This window comes from Pelophylax lessonae, assembly GCF_965119305.1.
Source record: "Pelophylax lessonae genome assembly, chromosome: 11".
NCBI lineage: Eukaryota > Metazoa > Chordata > Amphibia > Anura > Ranidae > Pelophylax > Pelophylax lessonae.
The window spans coordinates 168,781,163-168,808,949 of NC_138778.1; the positions used below are offsets into that span (position 1 = coordinate 168,781,163).

At 43.4% G+C, this 27,787-nt stretch overlaps 1 protein-coding gene across 1 annotated transcript in view; it reads left to right on the plus strand.

The window, feature by feature from the left end:
- LOC309566432 (NXPE family member 1-like) overlaps positions 1-24,620 on the plus strand; it is a gene marked incomplete at both ends in the record, with an annotated part of 33,942 nt that extends 9,322 nt beyond the window's left edge. The window contains 3 exons of the mRNA XM_082271574.1: positions 6,781-6,842; positions 22,955-23,173; positions 24,082-24,620. Of these exons, the coding sequence (XP_082127700.1) occupies positions 6,781-6,842; positions 22,955-23,173; positions 24,082-24,620 (820 nt within the window). The remainder of the gene's footprint in view (positions 1-6,780; positions 6,843-22,954; positions 23,174-24,081) is intronic.
- Between the last annotated feature and the right edge of the window lie 3,167 nt (positions 24,621-27,787).

Below are 27,787 nucleotides of genomic sequence, written 5' to 3' on the forward strand. Positions count from 1 at the left end.
AGTTGTTGATTGATTCGCCTTGTGAGGCAGCTAGTAGGCACATTCTTGCATGTAAGCTTATTTTAGTCTATGAATATTTTTGGGATGTACAAAATTAATTAGTGATCCTGCAAGCTAAAAATAGGTCTAGCGCTTACTACAGAGTATTGCAGCAAGCACAGAATTCTCCCTAAAGTGTACAAAATCCAAAAATAATAAAATATGCCGCGCAACATGAATTGCTTTATAAATATATATATAATCAATAAGTGTCAAATAAATGTGCATTTGATCAAATCATGGTTAAAATAAAACAAATAATATATAAATAATAAAGTGCATTATCTGTTAATAGTGATTCTTCAAATATAATTTATGCTAATATCATCAACAGTGTTTTTATAAAACTGATCAATGTAAATGAATATTGCACATATAAACAATGATCAAAAAGATAATTAGTGAATAAAGTGCCGGGTGCCAATTTCCAGTGTTATGGTATTTTTATATAAATAGTCCATTAGAGAAGTGCTTCCATAGAAAACTTCTATAGTGACCTCCACCGTAACACCCTGTGTGGCTGGGTTCTCACCTCCTCTCCTGTGACCAAGCCGCTAAGCAAGGTCTCACTGCACAAGTTACCCTCTCAGGGTCGCTCTTGGCGGAGTTGGTGGTATAACAGCTTTTCAGGGGGTATTTCTCCTTGATATCTATCATATCCCCCTTTGAAGACACGGAGACCATGTGTTGTGCGCGTAGGGGAGGGGCCTGGACGGTTTTACTGCTAAATCTAGGAAGAAAGGAGGAGCACACGAGGGTTTCCATTCCCACCTGATTGCCATCACATCTAATCTATGCAAAATTCTGTATGTTTGGTGCACATGAGCACCCAATACATGTACGTACATTACTACCCTTTTACTAAAGAAACACTGTTTGAAAGATATAAACACTATTGTGGCCCCCCTATTTCTTTCATGTGATTCCGCATGGTTAAATGAGAGACATCTACTAAGGAGAAATACCCCCCTGAAAAGGAAGAAAGGAGGAGCACTCGAGGGTTTCCATTCCCACCTGATTGCCATCACATCTAATCTGTGCAAAATGCTGTATGTTTGGTGCACATGAGCACCCAATACATGTACGTACATTACTACCCTTTTACTAAAGAAACACTGTTTGAAAGATATAAACACTATTGTGCCCCCCCTATTTCTTTCATGTGATTCCGCATGGTTAAATGAGGGACATCTACTAAGGAGAAATACCCCCCTGAAAAGCTGTTATACCACCAACTCCGCGAAGGACGACCCTGAGAGGGTAACTTGCACAGTGAGACCTTGTTTAGCGGCTTGGTCACAGGAGAGGAGGTGAGAACCCAGGCACACAGGGTGTTACGGTGGAGATCACTATAGAAGTTTTCTATGGAAGCACGTCTCTAATGGACTATTTATATAAAAATACCATAGCACTGGAAATTGGCACCCGGCACTTTATTCACTATTTATCTAACACTGTTGATGATATTAGCATAGTTTATATTTGAAGAATCACGATTAACAGATAATGTACTTTATTATTTATATATTATTTGTTTTATTTTAACCATGATTTGAATATTTTTGAGATGTCTGGCTCAAAAGTCCTGCTTCTTATCCTGCAACAACATTTTATTGGAAATGATGTCAGGACTTTAACTTGGCGATTTTAAAATATAGAATTTCATTTCTTTGATTATTTTTGTCTTTGAATCATTGCCATTTGAATGACCCAACTTTGATTATTAAATCATGGATACATTTCCAGACAGGCTACTGTAGAATTTCCTGCTGCGGCTTGGAATTCACTGGTCAATCAGTGAGCTCTCCAAGTCCTGTGACAGTAAAGCATCGCTACATCATCACATACCTTTGAACCTGCTTCACTCTTGAGTTGAGTTGAGGTTTTAATGTATGATTTTCTCACAATAGTATACAAAACATATTTTAGGTCTTGACAAAATGTTTTCCACGTTCCCTTAAGTCTTACAAAAGATGTATTAAAATACATAAAAGTAATGGGCCAAGGAACAGTGTGCTGTCCATCTTTATATGACCTTTCCACAAGCCCAGGTCAGCTTTTGGTTAGCCATAAGGATCATTTTAAATAATTAGGAATGATTTTTATCATACAAATATCATAGCAGAAAAAAAAAATTAAAGAAATTGAGTTTCTAAGTTCAGAACAATACCACCTATTTAGGAGGAACTATACTATTTTTAGATACATTTTATTTATTTAAGTTTAATATTTAAGACTTTAAGTGCCGGTTCACACTAATACGACTTGTCAGGCAACTTGGTCAGCCTGGCAAGTCGTGCACCGTCGCGGTCATTGAGTAGTACAGGACCAGTTCTAATAGGAGCGACACAAGTCGCTCCGACTTAGAAAAAGGGTCCTGTACTATTTTGGGGCGACCTGGAGGCGACTTGCATTGACATTAATTTTATGTAGTCCGTGCAAGTCGCGCCGACTTCACAGGTCGCCCCCTAAGTCGGAGCGACCTAGTGTGAACCGGCACTTATGCTTTTTATATTTTTCGTTATTGCGTAGTTGTCCATGTACAGTACTATGGCATCCGTAGATCAAACATAGGCTAAGATGGCAGCTTCCTTGGCTGAAAAGAAGGGGAGGGTTTAGTTCTGTTTTAAAATCTGGTTTAAAAAGGTTTTCATTACCATGGACATGAAAGGGTAAAGCGTTAATTTAAAGTATCTGAACCCAAGACCAAAGATGTAATGTTTTGCAGCTTGCCAGTCCTTGGGGCTGTAATTGTGTTTTATTTTTTCAGCAAAGTACATTTTCTCCTAGACCATTCTAGAAATCTTAGGTTGTGTGCAATAAACTAAAATCTCAAAAATGTTATTTCCTTTCCTAGCCGACTTGCACTATAAAAAAAACTCCTACCTATGTAATAGAGATGAGCAGAGGGGGAGGTGTTTGAATTCCAAATCAGAAGAGCAGCCTTGGGTGGCAAGGTTGCTTCACTATGATACAGTTCCATGAGTACAGTTGCTAGGGTTGAAACCCTTGTTCTGACAAAATAAGGGACAGAAGGTGAACAAGGGAGGCAGAGTAGGGTAGTGGAGGCGCACATAACATGTGAGATTGAGACCTTTCCTTCTGGCTAAATACAGGACAGGAGAGAGAAGAAAGCTTAAAGAGTGGTATTAAAAATACACAATTCCTATAAATAACTTGCTTGAGGCATGTACGTGAAGTACAATGTACTCCAAGAAAACTGACAGTTATAAAAGAAATTGTCACTAAATGACAGATGCTCCCTGACAACCTTGAATGAGAGAATCCTTGTTCTGTGTCAAATGGCGTCAAGCTGTGGAATGGTTCTAGATAGGTGTAATATATAGGAACAACCAGGACTACTGAGTAGGTGGATGCCAAATTTGCAGTGGTTAGGGCTGGCAGCAGGCAATGACAGAGTCTGTAAGCCAAGCAAGGGTCAGAGTAGGCAGGAATCTGTAGTATAACCATCCAGGCAAAGGTCAGGGCAGGCAGAAATCTCTTGCATAATCAGTAGTTATCCAGGTAAGGATCAGGGCAGGTGGCAATCTGTAGAGTATCCATCATCCAGGCAAGAGTAAGAGAACAGGTACAGTCAGAGGCAAAGCACTTGGTACAGAAGCCAGAAGCAATTAGAGTTGTAAAATCAGAAGGTTTTTTATCTTAATGCATACTATAAGATAAAAAGCCTTCTGTGTTCGCGGACTGGAGGCGTGGGGTATATCCCAGGCTTCTCACTTTCTTCGGGGGCCTGCTGGCCATCGATGGAAGACTTGATGGCACGGGAAGGCCCCTTTCGCTTGGGGTTCTGGCGGGCAGTCCAACTTCATCATTTTTTGCACTCTGTCGGACCCTTCGCTTTATGCGAGGGACCTTACGCCGTTCAAAGTCCATTGCGTGGGGGAGGGTGGACTGCCTAGCCCTCTTTCTGGGGAAGTGGGAACGGGACCTCCAGTTGCAGTTGACCTCGGCTCAACGACTAAAGATCTGTACCCTGGCTCTGAAAACCCCGACCTGTACGAAACTACAGGAATTTAATTATAAGATCCTTACCCGTTGGTACAGAGTCCCCTCTCTCTTACACAAATTTTTCCCGGACACGTCAGAGCTTTGCTGGTGCTGTGGGGAAAGTGTAGGGACCCTGTTACATATCTTCTGGTCGTGTCCGCGGATTGCACCCTTTTGGAGGGATGTGCGGGCGCTTCTGGGAGAACTCAGACCGTACCCTCCCTGACACCCCAGAGTTTTATCTTTTGCAGTTGTCCCCCATGCCGATTTCCAAGAGTAAGAAGTCAATCATCCCACACGTGCTCTGTGCTGCTAAAGCCTGCATTCCAATGCTCTGGAAGTCGACTAGAGCCCCCACTATACAGGATTGCACGCGTAAATTAGTGGAGATCAACTGGATGGAGGACCTCACACTTACGCCGCAGAATAGAAGGGAACGCTATGAGAAGACGTGGGGATTCTGGAACGCTTTCATCTTCACTGACAAGGGGAAGTCCCTGCTGGGCGCTTAGAGCTGATGCTTGAGCTGGTGCTTGATTGGCAGGTGGCGCTGTCAATGTCGGGCGCCCCACCTATCCCCCCCCCCCCCCTCCTCATCCCCCCCTCCCTTTTTTTTTTTCTCCTCTTTTCTTTCTTCGCTTTCGCCCCTCTGTTTCTTTCACTCTTTCCCCTCCCTTGGAATTCCTGTTCTGTGCTCTGCACTTCTTTATCTTGTATTTTCAACATTCTATAAAAGGTTGGGTAGTGACAGTTTGGGAAAAGTTTTTGAAGCCCTGCTGATATCTTTTATCTCTCTCCGGGTGTCTTGAGCTACTGTAGTTCAGACGAGTCCCGAGGGGGGGTGTTTCGCCTCCTCTTCTGGAAGTGGAGACATGTTTTTCCAGTTTTCTCTTGCACCGACGAGCTACCATTCTTGAATGTTTGTAATGTATGGAAGATGCTTCCCCTATTTGACGGGGGTATCTTTCAATCAAAATTGTATTTATGTTTGATTTTTCCACTGTACTGCCTTTCTCAATAAATAAAATATTTGGGAAAAAAAAAAGCCTTCCGTGTGTAGCAGCCTCCTCAGCACCCCCTAATACTTACCTGAACCCGATTTCTATCCAGCAATGTCCACAAGTCCCTCGGCCATCTGGAACTCTCCCTCCTGATTGACTGAGACACAGCAGCAGCGCCACTGGTTCCTACGGCTGCCAATCAAAGTCAGTCAGCCAATTTGGATAGAGAGGAAGCGTGGCCAACCCGCAGCTCAGTGTCTGAATGGACACACGGAGCTGCAGTTTGGCTTGGGTGCCCCCATAGCAAGCACTTGACTGAAGGGAGGGGCCAGGAGCTGCAAAGAGGGACGCGAGAAGAGGAGGATCTGGACTGCTCTGTGCAAAAGCACTGCAACAGAGGAGGTAAGTATAACATGTTTGTTGTTTTAAAAAAAAGAGATTTTACAATCACTTTAAAGGCAAAGTGCTTGGTACATGAGCCAAGAAGCTAATGCTGTCACAAGCCCACATCTCTGGGCTTATGACATTTAAATAAAGCACCAAAGCACTGTCAGACAATGAGACCAGAGGAGACTAGGCCGACAGAGTCAAACCGCTGCCTACTATGGCCCCCTATTAGAAATCACAGAGTCCTGTACACTCTACCTGACAGGGTTACAACCTTGCCTTAATCAGCAACTTCTTGCCATTCTTTCAATGTCCCCACATTACCCAGATCCTCTATTATTACACCACGTCTCTCATATAGGATCCGGGCTATGAGTACTTGGTACCCCCTTCATCACACCCCCCCTCCTCCTCTGCTTGGTGGCCACACACCTAGCCCTGCTTTTAGGCTCAGTTTGGGTTTCATTTTTACAAGTACTGCTGCTGGCAGCCCTCTGGGGAGATAATGGCCGGACATTCTGATATAATAGAGCTCCCAGGATGGTAATTCTGGGCATTCTGGTACTAGTGGTGCCACAGAAGTGATAATAGCTAGGCATGCTTGTACTTGTTGTGCCTCGTGTGTTTAAAATGACTGATTATTAACAAAAATAAACTTTTATGGTGCCCAAAACCATGATGCTCACAGTAAACAACATTATATTTTGTTGCCAAACTATTCAAGTTCATCCCCAACTCACACTTGTCTGTTTTAATGGCATTTATATAAATTATTTGTAAATGGTAATCATTTTTAAATATTGTAATACAGCAGGCCGGGAGAAGGGGTGGAAACGTGAACCAACACATTTTCTGGAACTAAATTCAACACTATACAAAAAATACAAACAGTAAGACAGTTTGGCATACCATCTATATCAAGATATTGAACCTTGTCTAATGTGTTATATTTTGTTTACATACATTATACAGTATGTGCAAATTACACTGTTGATGCTACACTGACAGGCCTGCACTGATAGGCCAGCGCACAGCACAGCACCTCCCCTTGTAATATGCTGATTGGATGGTCACTCTGTCTACAAATCACACTTGGCCTTAGAGTGGTAGGCAGATGAATGGGAAAGGGCAGGTTGTCACCAGCTCTTGTCCTAGACATCCTGTGTTCTTACATTGTAGAAAAAAAAAAATACATGTACTGGTTCACAAAAAAAATGTCCTTTATGTTGAAAAATGAAATACTACTATCTTGTATATTGCACAAAGGAAAAAAAAATCCCCTGAACTGTGGTGAATTCTAATAAAGTACAATATCGTTTTTTTTGTTTTTTTTTTTTTTCCCCAGAGAAAATATTGCTATTGAAATCCCAAAAAACGTTGAATCCATTGATGTGTTTTCATGTACAGGTAAGTAATCCCTTACATATCTTTGAAATTACCTTTTTAATAATTGCATTTGGTTCCAGAGGACTAAGAATGGGCTTCATTTGGTGAAACAAATGTTCGGAGAACAGTATCGAAGTTCGAATTTGGAATCCGAATCAGAAGCTTATTGAAATCAATTGGAGCCGAAAACTGAATTTCAGTAGACATGTGCATGGCGAAAAATTAAGTTTCTTTTCATTTTGTTTAGATTTGTTAATCTAGTTATTTATGTAGCACCCTTCTAGTTAGGTGCTAGAGAGTGAGTATAGTTTTGGCTCTGTCTGCCTATCAGAGGAGCAGCAGGAAAAATCTATATTGAACTCTGCTTATCAGGGAGCAGGATCTATGAGTTAGGTCTGCTAAGTGTGCTCAGTGTGTGATTCATCTGGTCTAAGGGAGTGTCCTCAGCTAATCCAATGGGGAGGCACATTGGATACTGGAGGAAACCTGGCCAATGACACACAGGCTTTTGATACAGCCCCAGGGATTGGCACAGACTGTTTGTCTTGGTGCATTGTGGAGCAGGGTATAAAAAGCTGGGGCACATGAGGTAGAGGTCTTTGGCGGGAAGCAGAGTCCCAGAAGGAGGGTGGCGGCTGCCTCCTCTTCTGCAGCAGTTGGTGATGGTCATAGGCAGTCGGCCTGGTGAGCCAGTGGTGTGAGGCTGAACCCAGAGGTCCAGGAGAGCTGACTGGAGGAGTTGGGGCACTGCGAGCATCTGGAAAGCAGCATTGTGAGTACGGAGGATCTTGCCCAGGGGTCTGCCCAGGAAGGGGACCACTCCTGAGTGAATAGTCAGTGGACGGGTGTCAGCTAGTACAGATAAAGGGGGTACGGTACTGGGAGAGTACCCTGAAGAGAAACACAAATAGGAATATTTACCTCAGCTTCATTCAAGTGGCAGGATGAATTAGCGGCCTTGCCACATCCCTAACCACTTTACCACCGGAGGATTTTCCTGCTTTACGTCCAGGCCACTTTTTGCGATTCGGCACTGTGCGACTTTAACTGACAATTGCGCGGTCATGCAATGCCGTACCCAAACGAAGTTTACATCCTTTTTTTCTCACAAACACAGCTTTCTTTTGGTGGTATTTGATCACCTCTGCGCTTTTAATTTTTTGCGATATTAATAAAAAAAGGCGACAATTTTGAAATAATAACAATATTTTTCTACTTTGACAGTTAAAAAATATCCAATATATTCAATTTTTGTCATATATTTAGGCCAAAATGTATTTAGCTACATGTCTTTGACAAAAAAAATTTCAATAAGCGTATTTGTATCCGCTTTAAGACTGGAAGATTTTACCCCATTCCTGACCAGGCCATATTTCTCTGTCGCTCATTGACAGACGCAGTCCTCTTTGATTAATATCAAATTGGGTTATACTGCCCTCTACAGGAGTAGGACACTAGGCAGAAGAAAACGTTCTGGCCACACCTTAGGGGCATTCCCAGAGGGTAAATCCTCTCTCTCTCTGCTACAGGATGTCAGTTTTTTTCTGTCTAGTTAGGAGTAAGGACCTAAGTTCCTTGCTGGGATCTTTGGTCCTGGCAAGATTTTTTTAGATACATTTTTTTTAGGCAGCTTTTGTCTCCAGTTGTTCCTGTGAGATCTTCAAACAATTATGCCGGATCTGGGCGACGGGCTGGATTTTGAGGTCCAGTGGTCACCCCAGCCGGCCTACAAGCGCGTGCAGATTCCAGCTCCGCGCTGGATCGACCGTGACACATTTAAACAATTATGCTGGAGCTGGGCGACGGGCTGGATGTTGAGATCCAGTGGTCACCCCAGTCAGCCTACGAGCGCGTGCAGGCCCTAGCTCCGCGCTGGGTCGGCCGCGACATAGTCCCACTGGACGGGGACTGGCCCTGCGAGTTGAACGTCTCGCCGGGACGCCGACGACCAGTTGGAAACTGAGTCGCGGCGTCCGTATTGGTCAACAGCCCCCCCACCTTGGTGGAGAGGGGTTCTGTTAGGAGGGGGTGCCCGCCAGTTCCGGTATGGTAAGTAGTATGTTCCCCCTCTCAGAAAAGAAACACAGGCGCCACTCTAAGTGCAGTAGCTGGAATTTTATTTAAAAGGATACAACTTAATGTTGGGTACTCACAAAGGTAATAAGTAATCAGGCACAGAGGATGCTCCGGTGGAGAGTCAGGATGGCCAGAGCGGTAGCAATGGGCAGGCTGCAGCGATATCGCTGTACTTCCTCGTCCCGGGGACACTCAGATGCCGGTCCGTCGTCACTTCCGAGAGCGTGGGCGTGATTACGTCATGGCGCCGGCGACGCGTTCTCGGAGCATGCGCTCCTTCTTCAGGCCGATATCGCGCCATTTTGGATAAGGGATTTAAATAGGATGGAAGCCGTAGCCTCCCGGTCCTAGAGTCCGCCCTAATATTAAATGTATTTAACAGTTTGGTTTATCTGATAGGTCTGGCAGTGTCTGGTGCATATAAAATCAGCAATTTCATAATACAGTAACGGATATTCAAGCAGCGATTAATATAAAAGCGATTTAATATAAAAGCAGTGGTTAAAACAATATACAATATAGGAGCAGCTTATAAGCGAAGAATGTACTTATAGTAACCATTGTTTTAGCCGCAGTATAAAATTGTTAAATAATTGTAAATACAAATAAAATTAAATTCACATAAAATTAAATATAAAAATGAAAAAATATAAAAAAAATTATTAGAAAAAAAAAAAAAAAATAAAAAATAAAAAATAATATATATATATCATTTTTATATTTAATTTTATGTGAATTTAATTTTATTTGTATTTACAATTATTTAACAATTTTATACTGCGGCTAAAACAATGGTTACTATAAGTACATTCTTCGCTTATAAGCTGCTCCTATATTGTATATTGTTTTAACCACTGCTTTTATATTAATCGCTTTTATATTAATCGCTGCTTGAATATCCGTTACTGTATTATGAAATTGCTGATTTTATATGCACCAGACACTGCCAGACCTATCAGATAAACCAAACTGTTAAATACATTTAATATTAGGGCGGACTCTAGGACCGGGAGGCTACGGCTTCCATCCTATTTAAATCCCTTATCCAAAATGGCGCGATATCGGCCTGAAGAAGGAGCGCATGCTCCGAGAACGCGTCGCCGGCGCCATGACGTAATCACGCCCACGCTCTCGGAAGTGACGACGGACCGGCATCTGAGTGTCCCCGGGACGAGGAAGTACAGCGATATCGCTGCAGCCTGCCCATTGCTACCGCTCTGGCCATCCTGACTCTCCACCGGAGCATCCTCTGTGCCTGATTACTTATTACCTTTGTGAGTACCCAACATTAAGTTGTATCCTTTTAAATAAAATTCCAGCTACTGCACTTAGAGTGGCGCCTGTGTTTCTTTTCAGTTGGCAACAAGCAAAACTTCTACCTTGTCACTAGAGCTGCCTAAGGAGTGCACATTGGAATTTTTTATGGACTGTGTAACATATGGACTTATGGACTTTCTATACCACATTGATTTTCCTTTTAACAGTTCATTAGTATGTGTCCAGTATTAGCGGTATAGTTTTTTGGTGATACTGTTTCTCCCTGTGGTGCGCCAGTTATTTATGATTTAATGTTCCCCCTCTCCCCTGTCGGGTTTTGGGAATAGACACGGCCCCTCTGTGGATGGTCGGACCCGCTTGATCCTGGTTCCCCCCTCTATCCTATAGCATGTGTCACAGATCTCCCTCTTGAGTGTGATTTGGTGAATAAGAACCAGGAGGCTTGGTTTGGGAGCTGACTATCGGATAGTCACTGTATGAGTGGGCACTGTAAAGGGACCATGACTGAGGTCAGGGGCTGTCGTTACTGTTTAAGATGGCCATGTAAGAGGGTGATATGATCCTACCTGATACATAAGGTTGCAGTTACCTGGACTACCGCCATCCGCCGCCGCCATCCTCCCGCAGGCCGCACACCTCCCGCAGGCCGCACAGGCCGCTGCCTTCCTTCCGCAGGCCGCACGTTGTAGCAGGCCGCCGCCATCTTTCCACAGGCGCAGGCCGCCGCCATCCTCCCGCAGGTCGCGCGGGGCCGCCATCTTGCCGTAGCCTCGTGTCTCCTGCATGGGGGTGGCCATTTTGGAGACGCCCAGCTACCTCGAGGAGTAGCAGGGGCAGCGCCGGAAGGCGTGTAAAGGGACAGAGCCGCCTCCTTTACCCGGGAAAACGATCCACAAGACTTCCTGTCTGTAAAGGACAGCGCTGAGAGCAGTTTGGTAGAAGCTTCTGTGCATCAGGTGGTGAGCTCTTGGGGTCTCTCTCTCTCTCTGTGGGGGTCCGAAGCAGGTAACACTGAGGGGCACTGTTGCACTGGGGGATTAAAAAAAAAATTTTTTTTTTTCTTTTGCAATTTTTGTTTGCTGGCAAGTGTCTTGGATTAATCATGGACCCTGCCACACATGTATCCCCACCTGATTCCCTCGAGGTGGCCGCAGGACCCTCCAGTGCCCCACTTATGATTGATGCATTGTCAGCGGTTTTGGAGTCTTTTGTATCCCGGGTGGAGGTGGCCTGTCAGGGACGGGGGGGCAAAAAAGCGACCCCCGCCTACCCCTATTTCATCTGACACTTCAGATACAGATTCTGAGCTTGTCACTGCAGCTGCAGATCCCTCTTATGGGGCTGCTGTCTCGGGTACGGTCTCCTCAGACAGTGAGGAGGACGTTTCTGCCTCCGCCATAGCACAAGAAGAAGCGTTGGTGGATGCACTAGTTGTGTCTGTCCGGGAAACCTTAAGTCTTGAGGTTACACCGGCAGAGGTAGCTGATACTGAAATTCCTTTTGGTACTAGCAAGCCTACCAAAATGGCGAAGGTTTTTCCCTTGCCCAAATGTTTTGGTAATCTAATTAAAGAAGAATGGGGTCGTGCGAGACGAACCCCTGCTATTTCCAAACGCATTGCTAGGCGCTATCCGTTTGAAGAATCCCTTCTTAAAAAATGGACGGTACCACCAGTGGTGGACTCACCGATTTCCAGACTAAATATAGCCACTGTTATCCCGTTGGAGGACGCTCCGTCCTTTAGGGATCCGGTGGATCGTAAGGTGGAAGCGGAATCCCGCTCCATTTTTTCCCTGATAGGGTCAGCCTTTAGGCCAGTAGTTGTCATTGGTTTAGTTTCACAAACTTTGACAGAATGGACCAAATTGTTACGCCGTGACCTAGAGGGGAGAAGTATCCCCCCGGCAGTATCAGATTTGCTGGAGCAGATGATACAAGGGCTACAGTTCATCTGTGACGCCGCCCTGGATGCCACTCCATTGTTGGGGCGTGCATCGGTTTCAGCAGTAGTCCTCAGACGCGTGTTGTGGTTAAAGTGCTGGTCGGCGGATCAAGGTTCCAAAAAAGCTTTGGCTAATCTCCCCTTTCAAGGGAATCGCCTGTTTGGGGCCACCTTGGATGAGATTATAAAGGATCTCACTGGGGGCAAGAGCACTTTTTTGCCACAGACTGCTAAGGGTAAAGGACCTCGTAACAGACGAGGACCTTCCTTTTCCGCTCATAAAAAGATTTTTCGTTCTGCTGGGGCGGGTGATAAGGCGAAGCCCTCCAAAGCCCCTTCAGGGGGTTTCAAAGGGCGCTGGTCGGGTAAACAAAAGTCCGGCTCAGCCAAACCTGAAGATAAGACCAATACAGCCTGAAGGTGCGCCCCCACCCATCTCTGGGGTGGGGGGACGTCTTCACCGGTTTCCGGATCCATGGCTTTCCAGAATCCCGGACAAATGGGTTCGCAAGGTCATACGGTCGGGATACAAGATTGGGTTTCGATCACTTCCACTGGTGCGATTCTTCCCTTCCAATATTCGACTATCAAATGGAATCGGATCCGGTTGAGCGAGCGGACCAGGGAGTCTCTGGTCTGGTGGCTTCGGTCTCCGATGCTCAGCCAGGGGAAGTAATTTCTTCCGATAGAATCCAGGTTACCGATAAATGTATTGGAACTGAGAGCGATCAGACTTTGTCTGATTTACTGGACCGAGCAGCTCCAGGGCAGCCCGGTTTGGATCCAGGCTGACATTGCCACGGCCGTGGCTTATGTCAATCACCAAGGGGGCACCAAGAGTGTCCTGGCGGCCATCGAAGTGGCCAGCATTCTTCATTGGGCAGAACGGTTTGTTCCGGCTCTCTCCGCGGTATTCATTCCGGGGGTGGAAAATTGGCAGGCAGATTATCTCAGCCGTCAGATTCTGGATCAAGGGGAATGGTCTCCTTATCCAGAGGTATTTAACCAGCTGTGCCTTCATTGGGGCACCCCAGATGTGGATCTGTTGGCATCTCGGCTCAACAGGAAGGTGCGGAGGTTTGTAGCTCGCTCCCGAGATCCTCTAGCGTACGCAGCAGACGCGCTGGTCGCCCCGTGGGGACAGTATCAGCTACTGTATGCCTTCCCTCCTCTCAAGTTGCTGCCGAAACTTCTTCGCAGGATAGAGGTGGAGGGAATTCCAGTTATCCTGGTAGCTCCGGACTGGCCTCGTCGACCCTGGTACGCCGACTTGGTCAGGCTGGTCGCGGACGCTCCTTGGAGACTTCCTCTCAGGGAGGATCTGCTGTCTCAGGGACCGATCTTCCATCCTGCTTTACAATCGCTGGTTTTAACGGCGTGGCTATTGAGACCCAGGTGCTGAAGGACAAGGGATTGTCAACTTCAGTTATTCCTACTCTAATTAAAGCAAGGAAAGCGACTTCCAGAAAAGTCTATCATCGCACATGGAAGTCTTATATTGCGTGGTGTGAATCCCTTGGATTTCCTCCACGTGCCTATTCGGTGACCCGAATCTTGGCTTTTCTGCAACAGGGGGTTGAGCAGAAGCTGGCCTTGAGTACTGTCAAGGGTCAGGTTTCAGCGTTAGCAATCTTCTTTCAGAAACCTTTGGCTACTCATTCCTTGGTGCGGAATTTCATCCAGGGGGTGCGGCACCTGGCTCCGCCAGTGCGCGCGCCCTTACCGCCCTGGGATCTTAATTTGGTGTTGTCGGTTCTTCAGAAACCTCCCTTTGAAAATATTAGGGAGATTCCCTTGCTTACGTTATCCCAGAAGGTGGCCTTCTTGGTGGCCATCACTTCTGCACGCAGGGTGTCAGAACTGGCCGCATTATCCTGTCGTTCCCCATATCTGGTGGTTCATAGGGATAAGGTGGTTCTTCGTCCGAATCCATCCTTCCTTCCTAACGTGGTTTCAGAGTTTCATCTGAATGAAGATATTGTGCTACCTTCCCTGTGTCCTAAGCCCAGTCATCCTCGGGAGTTTGTTGCGTTACATTCCTTGGATGTAGTTCGGGCAATCAGGGTATACTTGAAAACTACGGACTCTTTTCGTAAAACGGATTCACTTTTTGTGATCATGGATGGCCCCAAAAAGGGGTTGCCTGCATCGGCCGCGACTATCTCCAGATGGATCAGACAGACGGTGGTACAGGCTTATTCTATTAAGGGTTGGAATCCTCCGTTCCCTGTTAAGGCGCACTCCACTCGGGCGCTTAGTGCTTCCTGGGCCTTACGCCATCAGGCGTCAGTGGTCCAGGTTTGCAAGGCAGCTACCTGGTCGTCGGTTCATACCTTTACAAAATTTTATAAAGTTGATGTGTTGGCATCGGCGGATGCCTCTTTTGGCCGCAAGGTTCTGCAGGCCGCAATTTGAGGAGACCATTGGTCTACCTTGAGGGGTTTTTTCTGTTGGGTTTTCAGTTGAGTCTCATCCTTTTGTCTGATGAGCCTTTAAGACTTCTAGTCGGCACCGGTTGGGCCTTCTAGATTGGATTTCGATTTCCGTTATCCCACCCCTCATTTGTGGAACTGCTTTGGGACGTCCCAATTTGATATTAATCAAAGAGGACTGCGTCTGTCAATGAGCGACAGAGAAAAATGGATTTTTGTAAAATCTTACCGTAAAATCCTTTTCTCTTAAGCTCATTGACAGACGCAGTACCCGCCCCTCTATTTTGAGTTGGGTTGGGTTAAATTCTCTGACACTGCTTTGTGACATAACTGACATCCTGTAGCAGAGAGAGAGAAGATATACCCTCTGGGACTGCCCCTAAGGTGTGGCCAGAACTTTTGTCTTCTGCCTAGTGTCCTACTCCTGTAGAGGGCAGTATAACCCAATTTGATATTAATCAAAGAGGACTGCGTCTGTCAATGAGCTTAAGAGAAAAGGATTTTACGATAAGATTTTACAAAAATCAATTTTTTGCGATTCAGCACTGCGTTAATTTAACGGACAATTGCGCGGTTGTGCAATGCTGTACCCAAATTAAATTTATGTCCTTTTTTTCCCCACAAATAGAGCTTTCTTTTGTTGGTATTTGATCACCTGTGCGATTTTTACTTTTCACGCTATAAACAAAAAAAAAATAGAGACAATTTTGAAACAATAACAATATTTTTCACATTTTTTTATATGAAATTCCCCCCCATAAAAATGTAAAAATCTAAATTTTTTAACATTTTAGGCCAATTTGTTATCTGCTACATATTTTTGGTAAAAAAAATCGCAATAAGTGTATTTTGATTGGTTTGCGCAAAAGTTATCGCAGCTACTAACTACGGGAAATTTATGTCATTTTTATTGTTTTTTTTTTTAACTAGTAATGGCGGCGATCTGGCGGCGATCTGCGATTTTTTTTTTGCGGGACTGTGACATTGCGGCGGACAGATCAGACCTTTGACTGACATTTTTGACACTTTTGGGGGTACCAGTGACATTACTACAGTAATCAGTGCAATAAATATGCACTGTTACTGTAAAAATGACACTGGCAGGGAAGGGGTTAACTTTTATTGGTGATCAAGGGGTTAATGTATGCCTGGTGCTTACTGACGTGTGTGGGGGGAGGGGACTGTGTGACACAGGCACAGATCACAGGTTCAGCTATGCTGAATCCTGCAATCTGTCCCTGCCTGTCACTTAGGAGATCCGCCCGCTTTGTTTACACAAGCAGGCGGATGTCCACACTCGATCCCCGACGATCAGGGAAGAGCGGCGGTGATCACCGCCGCTCCTCCCCTGGCCCGACTCCCGCTGTGACTGAATACAGCGGAAGCGAGCCTCCGGTAGCGCGCGCGCGCTGCCCACAAGGGGAGGAGTCCAGCGATGTAGGGCTACGTCGCTGGACGATAACGAACCACTTTGCTGCAGTACGCTCAATGTGAGCGGTCGGCAAGTGGTTAAGATAGAAGTCCTCAGACTTGTGAATAATTCAAAGTTGGAGTATCCTACTCATCCCTTCTGCCATCCCAATATAAATAAATCAACAAAAACATCCACCCCTAGACTGATCATTGACTGAGCCCTAGACTGGTCATTGACTAAGCCAAGTGTTAAGATGTCTGCAAGTAGTTGCTACGGCTAACCCAGGGGTATCCTTAAAGTGTAAAAATCCAGTAGTCCTCTAGGGGGCAGTGCTACATTTAGTTTAGTTAAATTCGGTTGATTCATTCAATTCATATTCAGGATTCGTATTCAGAATTAGTTTTGTCTTTTTAGAATTTTCTTCGAATGTACAGATTTTTATCTATTTGAAACATTTGAATCAATAAATTTTGAATATGTGGAATTATAAACTTTAGATTTTTTTTTTTTTGTGTGGCAAAATCAACAAACAAAAAAATATCTTCATAAATTGATTAAATGACTCTTTAAGTCACTTTTGGCTTAACAAAAACAGCATTAATTTAAAATGGTACTCTAATAACACACACAGTCTTTGATTTCAGAAATATGTTTACAGTTCAAATTGGAATGGAATTTCAATAAAATTATATTTAAATTTAAAAAATTTGGCCGAATTCCTTTTTGTTATTCAGAGCATTCTGTAAACTTTGTTTCTACTATAATTTGGGTATTTTTGATATATCCGAATCTCCGAATAATGATAAATGTGTCTGAATATTCGGAACAAAACGATTCGCACATGTCTAAATTATTATTATTATTATTATTTCAGGTTCTTATATAGCACTGTCAATTTACGCAGCGCTTTACATATGCATTGCACATTCACATCAGTCCCTACCCTCAAGGCGCTTACAATCTAAGGTCCCTAACTCACATTCATACATACATAGTAGGGCCAATTTTTTTTTTTTTTTATACAGGATCCAATTAACCTACCAGCATGTCTTTGGAGTGTGGGAGGAAACCGAAGTACCTGGAGGAAACCCACGCAGGCACAGGGAGAACATGCAAACTCCAGACAGGTAGTGTCGTGGTTGGGATTCGAACCAGTGACCCTCTTGCTGCTAGGTGAAAGTGCTAACCACTACACCACTGTGCTGCCCAATTTCAGTAATGGCCATCTTTTAAGCTAAAAGTCAAGGGATTGACCATAAAAGAGCAAGGGAGCACTGAACTGGGGGGGATGTACTAAAGGAAAAGAAAATTTAAAAAGTTGTGATTCAACAGGGAGAGGCCATTTTGGACGTGTTCAAAGAGCAACATAAACAATATGAAATTCCTTTAGCTAACATGCTTAGTGGATGCCTTAAAGCTGTACATGGAATTACAGATTGTTATGGCGCTCAGGGACAGCAGCACCTATTTTGGCATCACATAAAATACATGTTTACTTAAATTACTTTACTTTTACATAATTGCTTGGCTTACATACAACAGCAGCAACCCAGTATTATTGATTTCCACTCCAAAAGTAATTTGCAGTAGATAATTTGTGCCACAAAAAAAGGATTTTTTGGGTAGAAGGTATATACTTTAGAAAAGCAAAAGCTGTCAACATCGTATACATTTGATGGTGAAGAGCAGTGAATACCTTATGGGTAAAAAAATGGGAACCTGCCACTGTGGTACAGCACATTCTACAAGTTGCAATATAGGGGCAAAATCCAGAAGCTGGAAAGGCAGCAGTTGTAAAGCCAGCAATTTGGGCAATCTGGCATTTAGACACTGGGCATGGGGGGGACTGGGGGTGTATTTTCTTTTTTGCTCTAGCAGTTTGGGTAGCATAATTTGGCTGCTCAATTCTACAGCTGGTGGTTTGGTGCTTGCTGAATCGGACCAAGGTTCCTATCTATGCTTGCCCCTATTCTGCATTGCCCCATGTAGACCCTCTTCCCCAGTGGAGGAGTGATTAGGTAGACCTCTCACACTCCCCACTATGCCAATACTCCTTTTGCTGGAGACTGCTGAGAGGGTAGGATGTATAGTGGAAGTAGGTGTGGAACAGGATGAGCTGGAAGGAGGAGGAGTGAGCCTTTTCCTGATGTTTAGCTTTCTGGTGCTGTTCACTATGGTACTGTGTGGTGAAATAGCAGATGTCTTTTCATTCACGTGGTACCCAAATGGTCAATGTCATTGCCACTCTTGTTCTGCTTGATGCAAAGGCTGGGAATAATAATGGTATGGTCTGCTGCACATGTGTGAAAAAAGGCCCTTGGGAGCCAACCGGTGGACAATTGTGCCCTTCACCTGTGGGAGCCCTGCTATCCTGTAGAATAGGGTGGCTGCTCCCTTCACATTGCTGCAAGCTGCCCCTGGATGACCTTCTGCCTAGTTGGGATTGTGCCTCTTCCTCACTTTCCTCCTCTGCTGGATACCCAGGTACAGTCAGAGACCTCTTCATCACCCCTCTTCTTGTCACTGGAGCATACTTGGCAGTATGCTGCAGCTGTGGGAACATCAGTGCAAATTGATTAATCATGACTAGTGTCCCTTCCTTATAAGCTCCCGTTACTCTCCTCAACCTCAAAACCAACATCAGTGCCAATTAATTGAAGTGCATCCTCTTGCAGCAAGTCACTGATGCTCAAATAATTAATTCTACTCCTTCATTTTAGTTGGCTCGGTAATGGCAGGAGTAGTTGTAATCAGATTGGATGAATAATTGAATAGCTGCATTTTCACTCAATTCAAAAACTGCTTTATTAATGGTTACAAAGTCCATAAAACCAACCAACACTGATGGGCAGGGGAAGGACAGAGAGGTTGACGGGTTTCACACGAGATTTGTGCTTTATCAAAACCACAAGAAAATGCAGTCTGCACACACTGATATATATGTGAAATCAAAAAATGAAAAACAGGTGTTGACTGCAGACGTTACTCTAAGCTCCAAAGTTGTGCAATAAAGGCGTATAAACACCTCAAATATATAACAATATCAAATAAACAACTGCACAAAGGGGGAGCTATTGGTACAGTATAACGTCTGCAGTCCACTAATTGTGAACACCTGTTTTTAATTTATTGATTTCACATATGTGTTTAGACTGAATTCTCTTGTGGTATTGGTAAAGCACGAATCTCGTGAAACGAGTCAACCTCTCTGCCCTTCCCCTGCCCATTAGACCTGGTTCAAACAGCTACAACTTTTCAGACGACTTGGTCGCCTGACAAGTCGTGCTCCATTCTGTGCAATGGAACCGTTCTAATCAGAGCAACTCAAGTTGCTCCGACATAGAAAAAGGTTCCTGCACTACTTCGGGGCGACATCGGAGCGGCTTGCATTGACTTCTATTATAGAAGTTATTTGCAAGCCACGATGAAGTTGTGCTGCACGGGGCGGCTCAAAGTCGGGGAGACTTTGTGAACTGCCTCTGTGTTGGTTGTTTTTATGGACTTTTGCAACTATTTATAAAGCTGTTTTTGCATTGAATGAGAGTGCAGCTATCCGATCATTTGTCCAATATTGTTTCTGCAGCAGTGGTAGGCTGTGCACCTCACTATCCCCAGTGCAGTCTGAGTACTTAGCCGATGTATCACCTGTGAGCAGCAGGATTTCATTAGTTGTGACCAGAGGTCAGGTGATTTTGGCCAATAATGGCTCAAGCAATGCATTGTGGAATGTTTTGTGGGAGTAAGACCTGGTGAATGTCCCTAAAATTTGTATCTTGTCTGAACAGCTGAATAGCGAATGCTTGGTCTTAACTTGTGTTTGAACTGAACATGCAGCTCATCCCTACAGAAGGCATCTCCACCTAGGGTTAAGCAGGCTGTAACATAGGGTGAGAATAATCTTTTTTTTTTTTTTTTTTTTATTATTATTTAACCCAACACCCTCTATGGGGTCTCAACCTTTCAATCTGTCCCCTAATAAAAATGACACAACAAAATAAAAAAAGGATACAACAAAAGGCTGCAGAATCTGTATCCTTGCACAGCATCCCCAGTGTCCATAGTACTTGATACTTTCATAATCTTAGGCGGGGCTTAAAGATAATCAAACATGTCTGGGTTTATAAAAGAAACTGAACATTTAGTCCTCAAATATTTAATTCTACAGATTTACATCTGAAAGGTTTGAATTCACTCCCTTATTTTGCTTCGCTTAGTTTGGCTGAGAATGAGATATTAGTCAGAGGTAAGAGGTGCTGACGTCTGACAATTCAGGATCTCAAGAGCTTGCACTTAAGACAATAACACCTAAAGTTTTTTCAGCTTCTAGGTAATCATAGCACAGAACTATGTTATTCTCTACATTCTTTTAAACTACATAGGTCTGTTATTTTTTATGCTGTTATGCACACTCAAGAGACAGCGTGTGTTATCAGCATGAGGTTCAGGCATTTGGCAGAACATCCAATGTCAGACTTCAATACATGTTACAGTCAGTTTTTATAAAGTCTGCCCAATCCTCTTTAAATATACCAGCAACTCTGCCATACATGTGCCTGCCTAAGCAGTTGTACAAAATATATCCAATCAGGCAGACTTGGCACAGTTCAGGGTGTGATGGTAATTATGTTTAAGGAATGAGGTGTCATGGTAAAAGTTCATATTCAGCTCTCAAATTCTAATGGGCCATACACACTATAAGATTTTCTGAAGACTTTTTCCTTTAGACTTACCAAAACCATATAATATGAGGTCAAACCTAAACACTTTCAATTTGTATGCAATCTGGCAGGCCTTTGCACTACATAGAAAAGGTAAATCTGAAGGAAATCTAACCACAAAAGTTGGATAGTGTGTATCCAGCTTTAGATTGAATGGTAAGTTCAGAGATGCAAAGCAGGCCATCGTAAATTACACCAACGCAACTCAAGCCAAGGGGGGCATTAATTAGTCATGATGGCCTGCAAAATCTCCCAATGGTTAATTAGCTTTCATAAATATTATGTAGGCAGAGCTTACAAAAAACGGATATCTTTTAATGGCCATCATAAAAGATGTGTTAAAAACATTTTAGTTTTCAGTGTTTCTGACCAAGTCCAGGCTTAAGTAATTACATCCATGAATCCGACATCTCCCAAGCCAACAATACAATAGCCAAGGCTTTATGGCTTGTCATCATTTATTTTAGCAAGCAGTGGAAAGCAGTTCACATTGATTGCTGTTTATCTCCCATTGCAAAGCCAAAATGTATACAGAATTCATAACTCCTGGGGTGATCAAATTACATTAAAAAGGAGTGTCCAACTACATCTTAAAAAATAATTACTATAATTTTAGGACCAATATGCCTATTTCATGGGGTGCAAGAGGCAATGTTCCATCTCCTAAGTGATATGGACATCTGATACATATCATAGGTTGACTCAAATTCAAAAGGTAATTTTGTTCTGTATAATAATTTGAAAATAGGGGTATATTTAGAAAACTACTTGAGGAAGTGGCCGCTGAATAAATATGAGCATTTTGACACCCCTCAGCCATTTCTTAGACACATTTGATTGATTATATAATTGCTGTAATTGTCACAAAAAGCTGGTGAATCTGAAGCTTGTCAGCTCTCTATTTCCAACAATAATCATGCATTCATACTAAGAATCCTTGTGAGGGCCAATGATTCTGATACTTTATGCTACATACAGTGCCAGAACCAAAGACTAGGAACCTTGTTCAATGCTTTTTCATTACTAATACCATTTAATTTGTTGTTGTTACTATTGTCTACTTTGTATGTTCCCATTTTTTGTAAATATTTGTGTTTGCATAATTATTCTTTTATTAAACTGTAATTTAAAATTGTCATGCTCCACCTCTAATGCACTAAACCAGAACTTAACGAATCCCTGTCTTTTTTGAAGAGAGCTACTATATTTTAAAAAAACCTCTGATGTACCTCTGATGAAGTCAGAATTGTTATAGCAGATACTGTGCATGTTTTCATATTTGTTTCTGTACCCCCATTTCTACTGTCTAAAGTCTTCAATGCCCCATGTTGATAAGTATTACCTTCTTTTCCAGGATACTCCTGGCACATATTACAAATGTAGCAGGATTCCCAGCCATTTTGCTGGATATGGGTTCATTTACCCTGGGCCACCGGATGCAACAAAAGTACCCCTGTGCATGTTCCCCCACGTTTGAGGCGCTGAGACAATGACCAGTCCAGTATCTTTGGGTTTTTTTGTGTTTATTGAGAACTTGGATAGGAGAAGAGATTGAGTGGGATACTCCTTTGGCTCAACTATGCACAATTTGCTAGGGACAATTTGCTGACTTGACGCTGGCTAAATGCCGGTCAATGTTGCCCAGGACACTCTCATTTGCGCTGATAGGAGGAGAGACAGCTGTCACCTTCCTCCTGGGACTCTGCTTCCCACCAAAGACACTGCGTCATGTGCTCCCCTCAGACCTATACCCTATCCCAGGATGCATTGCGGCAGGTTCTGCCCTCTGAGATGGATACAAGCCCTATTGTACTATTGGTCAGGTTTCCTCCACTGTCCAATAAGAACCCTCATTGGACACAGTGGGGAGACTCCCCAGACTCAACAGACACCCCGAGAAGTACATGACAGCCTAACAAAAATGATCAGGCCTTCCTGATATGCAGACAGGGCCACCCATATGCTTCTTCCTGACTGTTCGCCCAAGAATGATATCTTCCTGACTAGAAGAGAGAACAGAGAGATCACTTTAAAAGCATGCTCCTGCTTCTTTATTATCCAATCACAGGCTGAGTCGGGTGTTTGTCAAATCTCCACACCTCAGCTGAAGAGTAGTCTATAAAGAAGCTTTAGGCAAGTGCAGGAACTGGCTCTGTTGTCTGTCAGAGGCCGACAGAATTGTGAGACTAAAATAATAGAATGACATATCCTGTGGCAGGTTAAGACAGGTCAAAAATGTTTATTTCTTCTTTTTTGTTTTTTTTTTTTTACAGAATTATCTCCCCCACCTCTAGAACAATGCACGATTGGGATGGTACCTCCATTTCCCAGCGGATTTGTGTTACAGAATAAATGGAGACCTGTGTTCTGTCACAGCGCCAAATTCACACTCCATGAACAAATGAATACCTGTTTAAAAGATAAAATTATACATCTCATCGGTGACTCTACTGTGCAACAATGGTATCTGTATTTAGAAAAAACATTTAAAGGTAATAATACAATGTTATATCATACAGCTACTCAAAAAAATGCACTTCGAAAAAATGTGTCACTTTTAAAAAGCAGAATTCTGCATAATGAAGTAACCCAGAGTAGTCAATATTGATCTTTTACTGACCTGACTTCACTAATAAGAAATCTGCTTGCTTAGTGTAGATGAGTTTTTCATATCATCATTGCTTTTCATGCCCTCTTAAAGCGGTAGTATCATCGATTTTACAACATTGCAGTATCCTAATGACATGTGTCAGTATTTTATTACGCACCTTTTACCCTGCCTGTCACTGCAGCCGTTCTCCTTCGATTTAGATCACTGCTGTAATTTACGTCACTCGCGCATGCTCATTGTGATATTTTTTTCCTGCAAGATAATTAGCTTGCGGGAATATTTCACTGTCTATTGCGGGCCTGCGTCATTTCCTCTCCTAGACGTCAGCCCCGTGCTCCCGCGAGACTACGACCTTCCCCCATTAAAAAAATTCTCCACTATGTCCAAATGGTGAATGAAACCAAAACGAGGCTTGGTTTCGGCATTTACTGCGCATGCGCGGGATTTCGGGAATAATACTCGTACTGTGGGCGGAAATAAAGCAGCGTTCTAAAGGAGAAAACCACAGCAAGGATGGCGGCGCTGTACTTTCAAGAAATCCGCACATAAAATATGAAATAATACAGGTTAGCAAAACGTGCAATTGATTGCTTTCACTTAATTGCATTGAAAATGACATGTTACTGGTGTTCATGTTTTTAAATGCTATGCTATGAATGAGTTTACTACCGCTTTAATGTGTAAACCTGAAAAAAAATGATCAACGTGTGCTTCAAGATTTACTGTTGTGGATACTGTTCAGTTCATACACAGTTCAAACCATGGCATTTTTTTTATTTTTTAAACCAGGACTGAAACATTTTGATCTGCATCGAACAGGGTTGGAATCTATGGCATTATCAGTGGATCTGCAGAGGAACATCATGCTACAGTGGAAAAAGCACAGCCATCCAATTGTTGCAGTGAATCAATCTTACTTAGTAAAAGATGACCACTATGTAAGTGAGCAAATAGACCATCTGGATGGAGGTCCACACTTTGTCGTTGTTATCTGTCTTGGGCAAAACTTTAGACCTTTCCCCATCAACCTCTTCATCAAAAGAGTTATTAATGTGCGCAAAGCTTTGGAACGTCTCTTCTTACGGAGTGCGGGCACAAAGGTTATTTTAAAAACAGAGAACACCAGAGAGACGAGTTTAGATGCCGAGAGATTCAGTGACTTCCATGGCTATATTCAGTATCTCATAGTGAAGCACATCTTCAGGGATCTTCCGGTTGGGATTGTCGATGCTTGGGACATGACCACAGCGTACAATACAGATAATGTTCATCCTCCAGAAAATGTTGTCCAAGACCAAATATATATGCTTTTAACATATATCTGCTAATTTTAAAGATATGTTGACTGCTGTCATAAAAATAGCAGAACGAGATGAAGGGAAAGGTGCTGGTTACTATCCAGCAAAACTTGAAATGTAAATACTAAAAATATTTTTGGTAAAACTCTCAGGACAACGTTAAATTATAGTTTGGTTGTCATCAAACCTGAGAAGCGAAGAAGAATGAATTACTTCTATGATAGTCTTTAGTTTGTGGCTTTGATGCTGAAAGTAAGTGAACATAAAACCTTTGGATAAGCTTCTCTTTGGCTCTAAACTATACATAACACTAATGCAAAGACTAAGCCTTAAAGTGTAAGTTCACCTTTACAGAAAATCTGTAAGGTGACCTTACACTGGACCCCCTCTCCATCCCTCCAATCCTGCTGTACCAGATTGCCGTGATCCCCCACTGTCAGACACAAAAAAGCTGTTTCACTGGTCTGGGGATTTTGAAATCCCGGCTGCTTTCTGTCCTCTACTCACAGTGCTGACAGTACAGGCTAGACAGCTTCTGATTGGTCAGTGTCATCCATGTGACGGTGCTGACCAGTTAGAATCCCTGTAGTCCATACTGGCTAAGCAATATGGACATGAGATTAAAGCAGAGTTCCGGCCTCAAAATCGATAAAATCGATTTTGGGCCATCTGCTTGCTAAGGGGAACCTGAAAAAGAAATGGATACTGGCGATTTTTTTTTTTTTGGTCACTTACCTTATTATAGAAGAAAATATACTCGCCTTCCTTCCACTTCCTCCCTCTGCGGCCGCGGCCTGCGCCATCACTTCCGGTTTGCGATGATTCCTGGGAGCTGAACGTCATCGCTCCCAGGAATCAATGCGCCAATTTAAATTTGAATGTTGCTCTTTCAAAATTATTCAAATTGCTGTTCCCTGCCATTTAAAATTAAAATGTTCTATTTTTCTGAAATAGCAGTGAATGCCGCGCCTGCACCGGAAGTGACGAGCGGGGGCCGGTGCAGGCGCGGCATTCACTGCTAAACAGCTTCTGGGCATCCCCAGAGGCTGTGCAGGTATTCCGTGCCTGCGCCGGAAGCGGAAGTGACGAGCGGGGCCAGTGCAGTGCATTGTGAGACTCCGATATCAGAAAGAGGACACGAAGAGGGACGCTGCGGCTTCAGCTACCCACACCTGAGATGGCAGCGCTGGAGAAGAAATTTTCTAGGTAAGTATTTCTTGTTACAGGTAAATGCGACCCGGGACAGTTCAGAGGCTATCTATTATGGAATGTACTAGCCCTGACTGTCCCGGGGGTATTTTTAGCTCAAATTGACCCCCGAGGCCGGAACTCCACTTTAAGTCATGGGGGTTTCAAATGCCCAGACTGGCTTTTCAGTGTCTGACAGCAGGGGATCGCGGCAATCTGGTACAGCGGGACTGGGTAGGATGGGGAGGGTGACAAGTGTAAGGTCACCTTTATAGATTTTCTGTAAAGGTGAACTTACACTTTAAAGTTTATGACCAGCCAAACATTTTTTGTTAGTTTTGGATAGAGTGGGGAAGAGTTAGAACCCTTATCATGATTTACATGCTATTAGTGGTGCCGTTAGCGAGATTTTCCTTCAATTACTGCAACGATTAGAGAGATTTCCCCTCAGTTACTGTCATGGTCGAATTGTTTTCACCAGACATGATATCAGAAAAAGTATTCAGTAGAGACAGAGACAGATGTCTTTATGGTCCAAATCTAAACCCCACTGAAGTCAATGGAAACTGAATGTAAAATACAGTAATGGCCATTTTCTAGGCTAAAAGGCAAGGGTTTGTCTAATAAATGGCATTGGGGGCTGAGCATTGTTATGGGGAACATGTATAAAAGAAAAATAGAACATTTTAATTTTGACTGGCAGGGAACAGCAATTTGAATAATTTTGAAAGAGCAACATTCAAATTTAAATTCCTTTAAATAACATGTTTGGGGAATGCCCTTAACTAGTCTGTGAAGTGGCACATCTGTGCAGTGTATACAACCTACTATGGCAAAAATGACATTTACGAAGCAGAAATTGCTGTTTAAACTGCCAGTAAATGGCAGCTCAATGTTGGCTGGGGATTCCCTTCATTCAAACCGGACCACTATCTTAGATGAGGGTCTGATATAGATGTTTTGGGGGTCCCCACAAAAGAGAGTGGGGTTCCTCTCAAAATACATATCAGACCCTTACTCTTGATGAAAAAAAATAGTGCATGAGGTCCCCCCAAATTCCAGAAAAAAGTTACTATATATGACATTTGGCTCCTACTGAACAAGCAAAAAGTCCAGTATATGAACGAATCCTTGAACAAGCAAAGTTTAGCCTGAACACAGTCCATACCTCTGTTCCGACCGAGTTCATCCCTAGTCTGAAGCTTTTGTGTTATTCGTTATCTATTAAAACCATTTTTATTATTGTATAAGATGGGGTTTGAATACTTTGTCTTGCTTCAGGAGCCAACGTTTAAAGAAAATAACCCTGGTGTAGGGGACACTTTAATTGCATGAAGACATATTGAATATACACCTCTAAAAATAAATATTGGCGAGCTCCATGTGATGAGGGATATCCCCCTTACAGTGGGACCAGGTGGCTTATGTGGGCTACCTCAGCCCTCCTTTCGTGGACCTGGACACCAACTTTCTGTCTCTTCTATTTCCTCTACTCTCTTATTTTTTCTTTTCCCCTTTTTCCTCTTCCTTCACTTCTCTTTTTTTCCTGTCATTTTCCTCTTTTTACTACGCAGTGACCTATGTTGATGTGGTTACTTTGGGCCGTTACTGCCCCCTGCTACCACTTGTTGTGGCTATTGTCTGGACCTGCCTTGTCAGTGGTTCCTTGCCATTTATTCTGGATGTGCAGTTTTCCTATGCATGTGATTGTCTAGTGGGATGGGGACTGGGTGGTCGCTTCCTCCCTCGAAGCGCAGTGTGTTCCCTTTGGGGGTGCTAGTGGGGGTGGGGTAGGGCCCGGTCTGGCTGGCATGGCTCCGGCCCACGACGAGAGTCACTGACCTGATATTTTTATTGTGTTTGCTATAGCCCTATATTTCTCTGTTGACCATGTTGAATATTTAAAGTTGTATGTTACTATACACTGTGGTTGTTAACTGTATGCACCATTTGTGTTTCTTCTTCTCATAAAATCAATAAACATATTGAAATCTAAAAATAAATATATC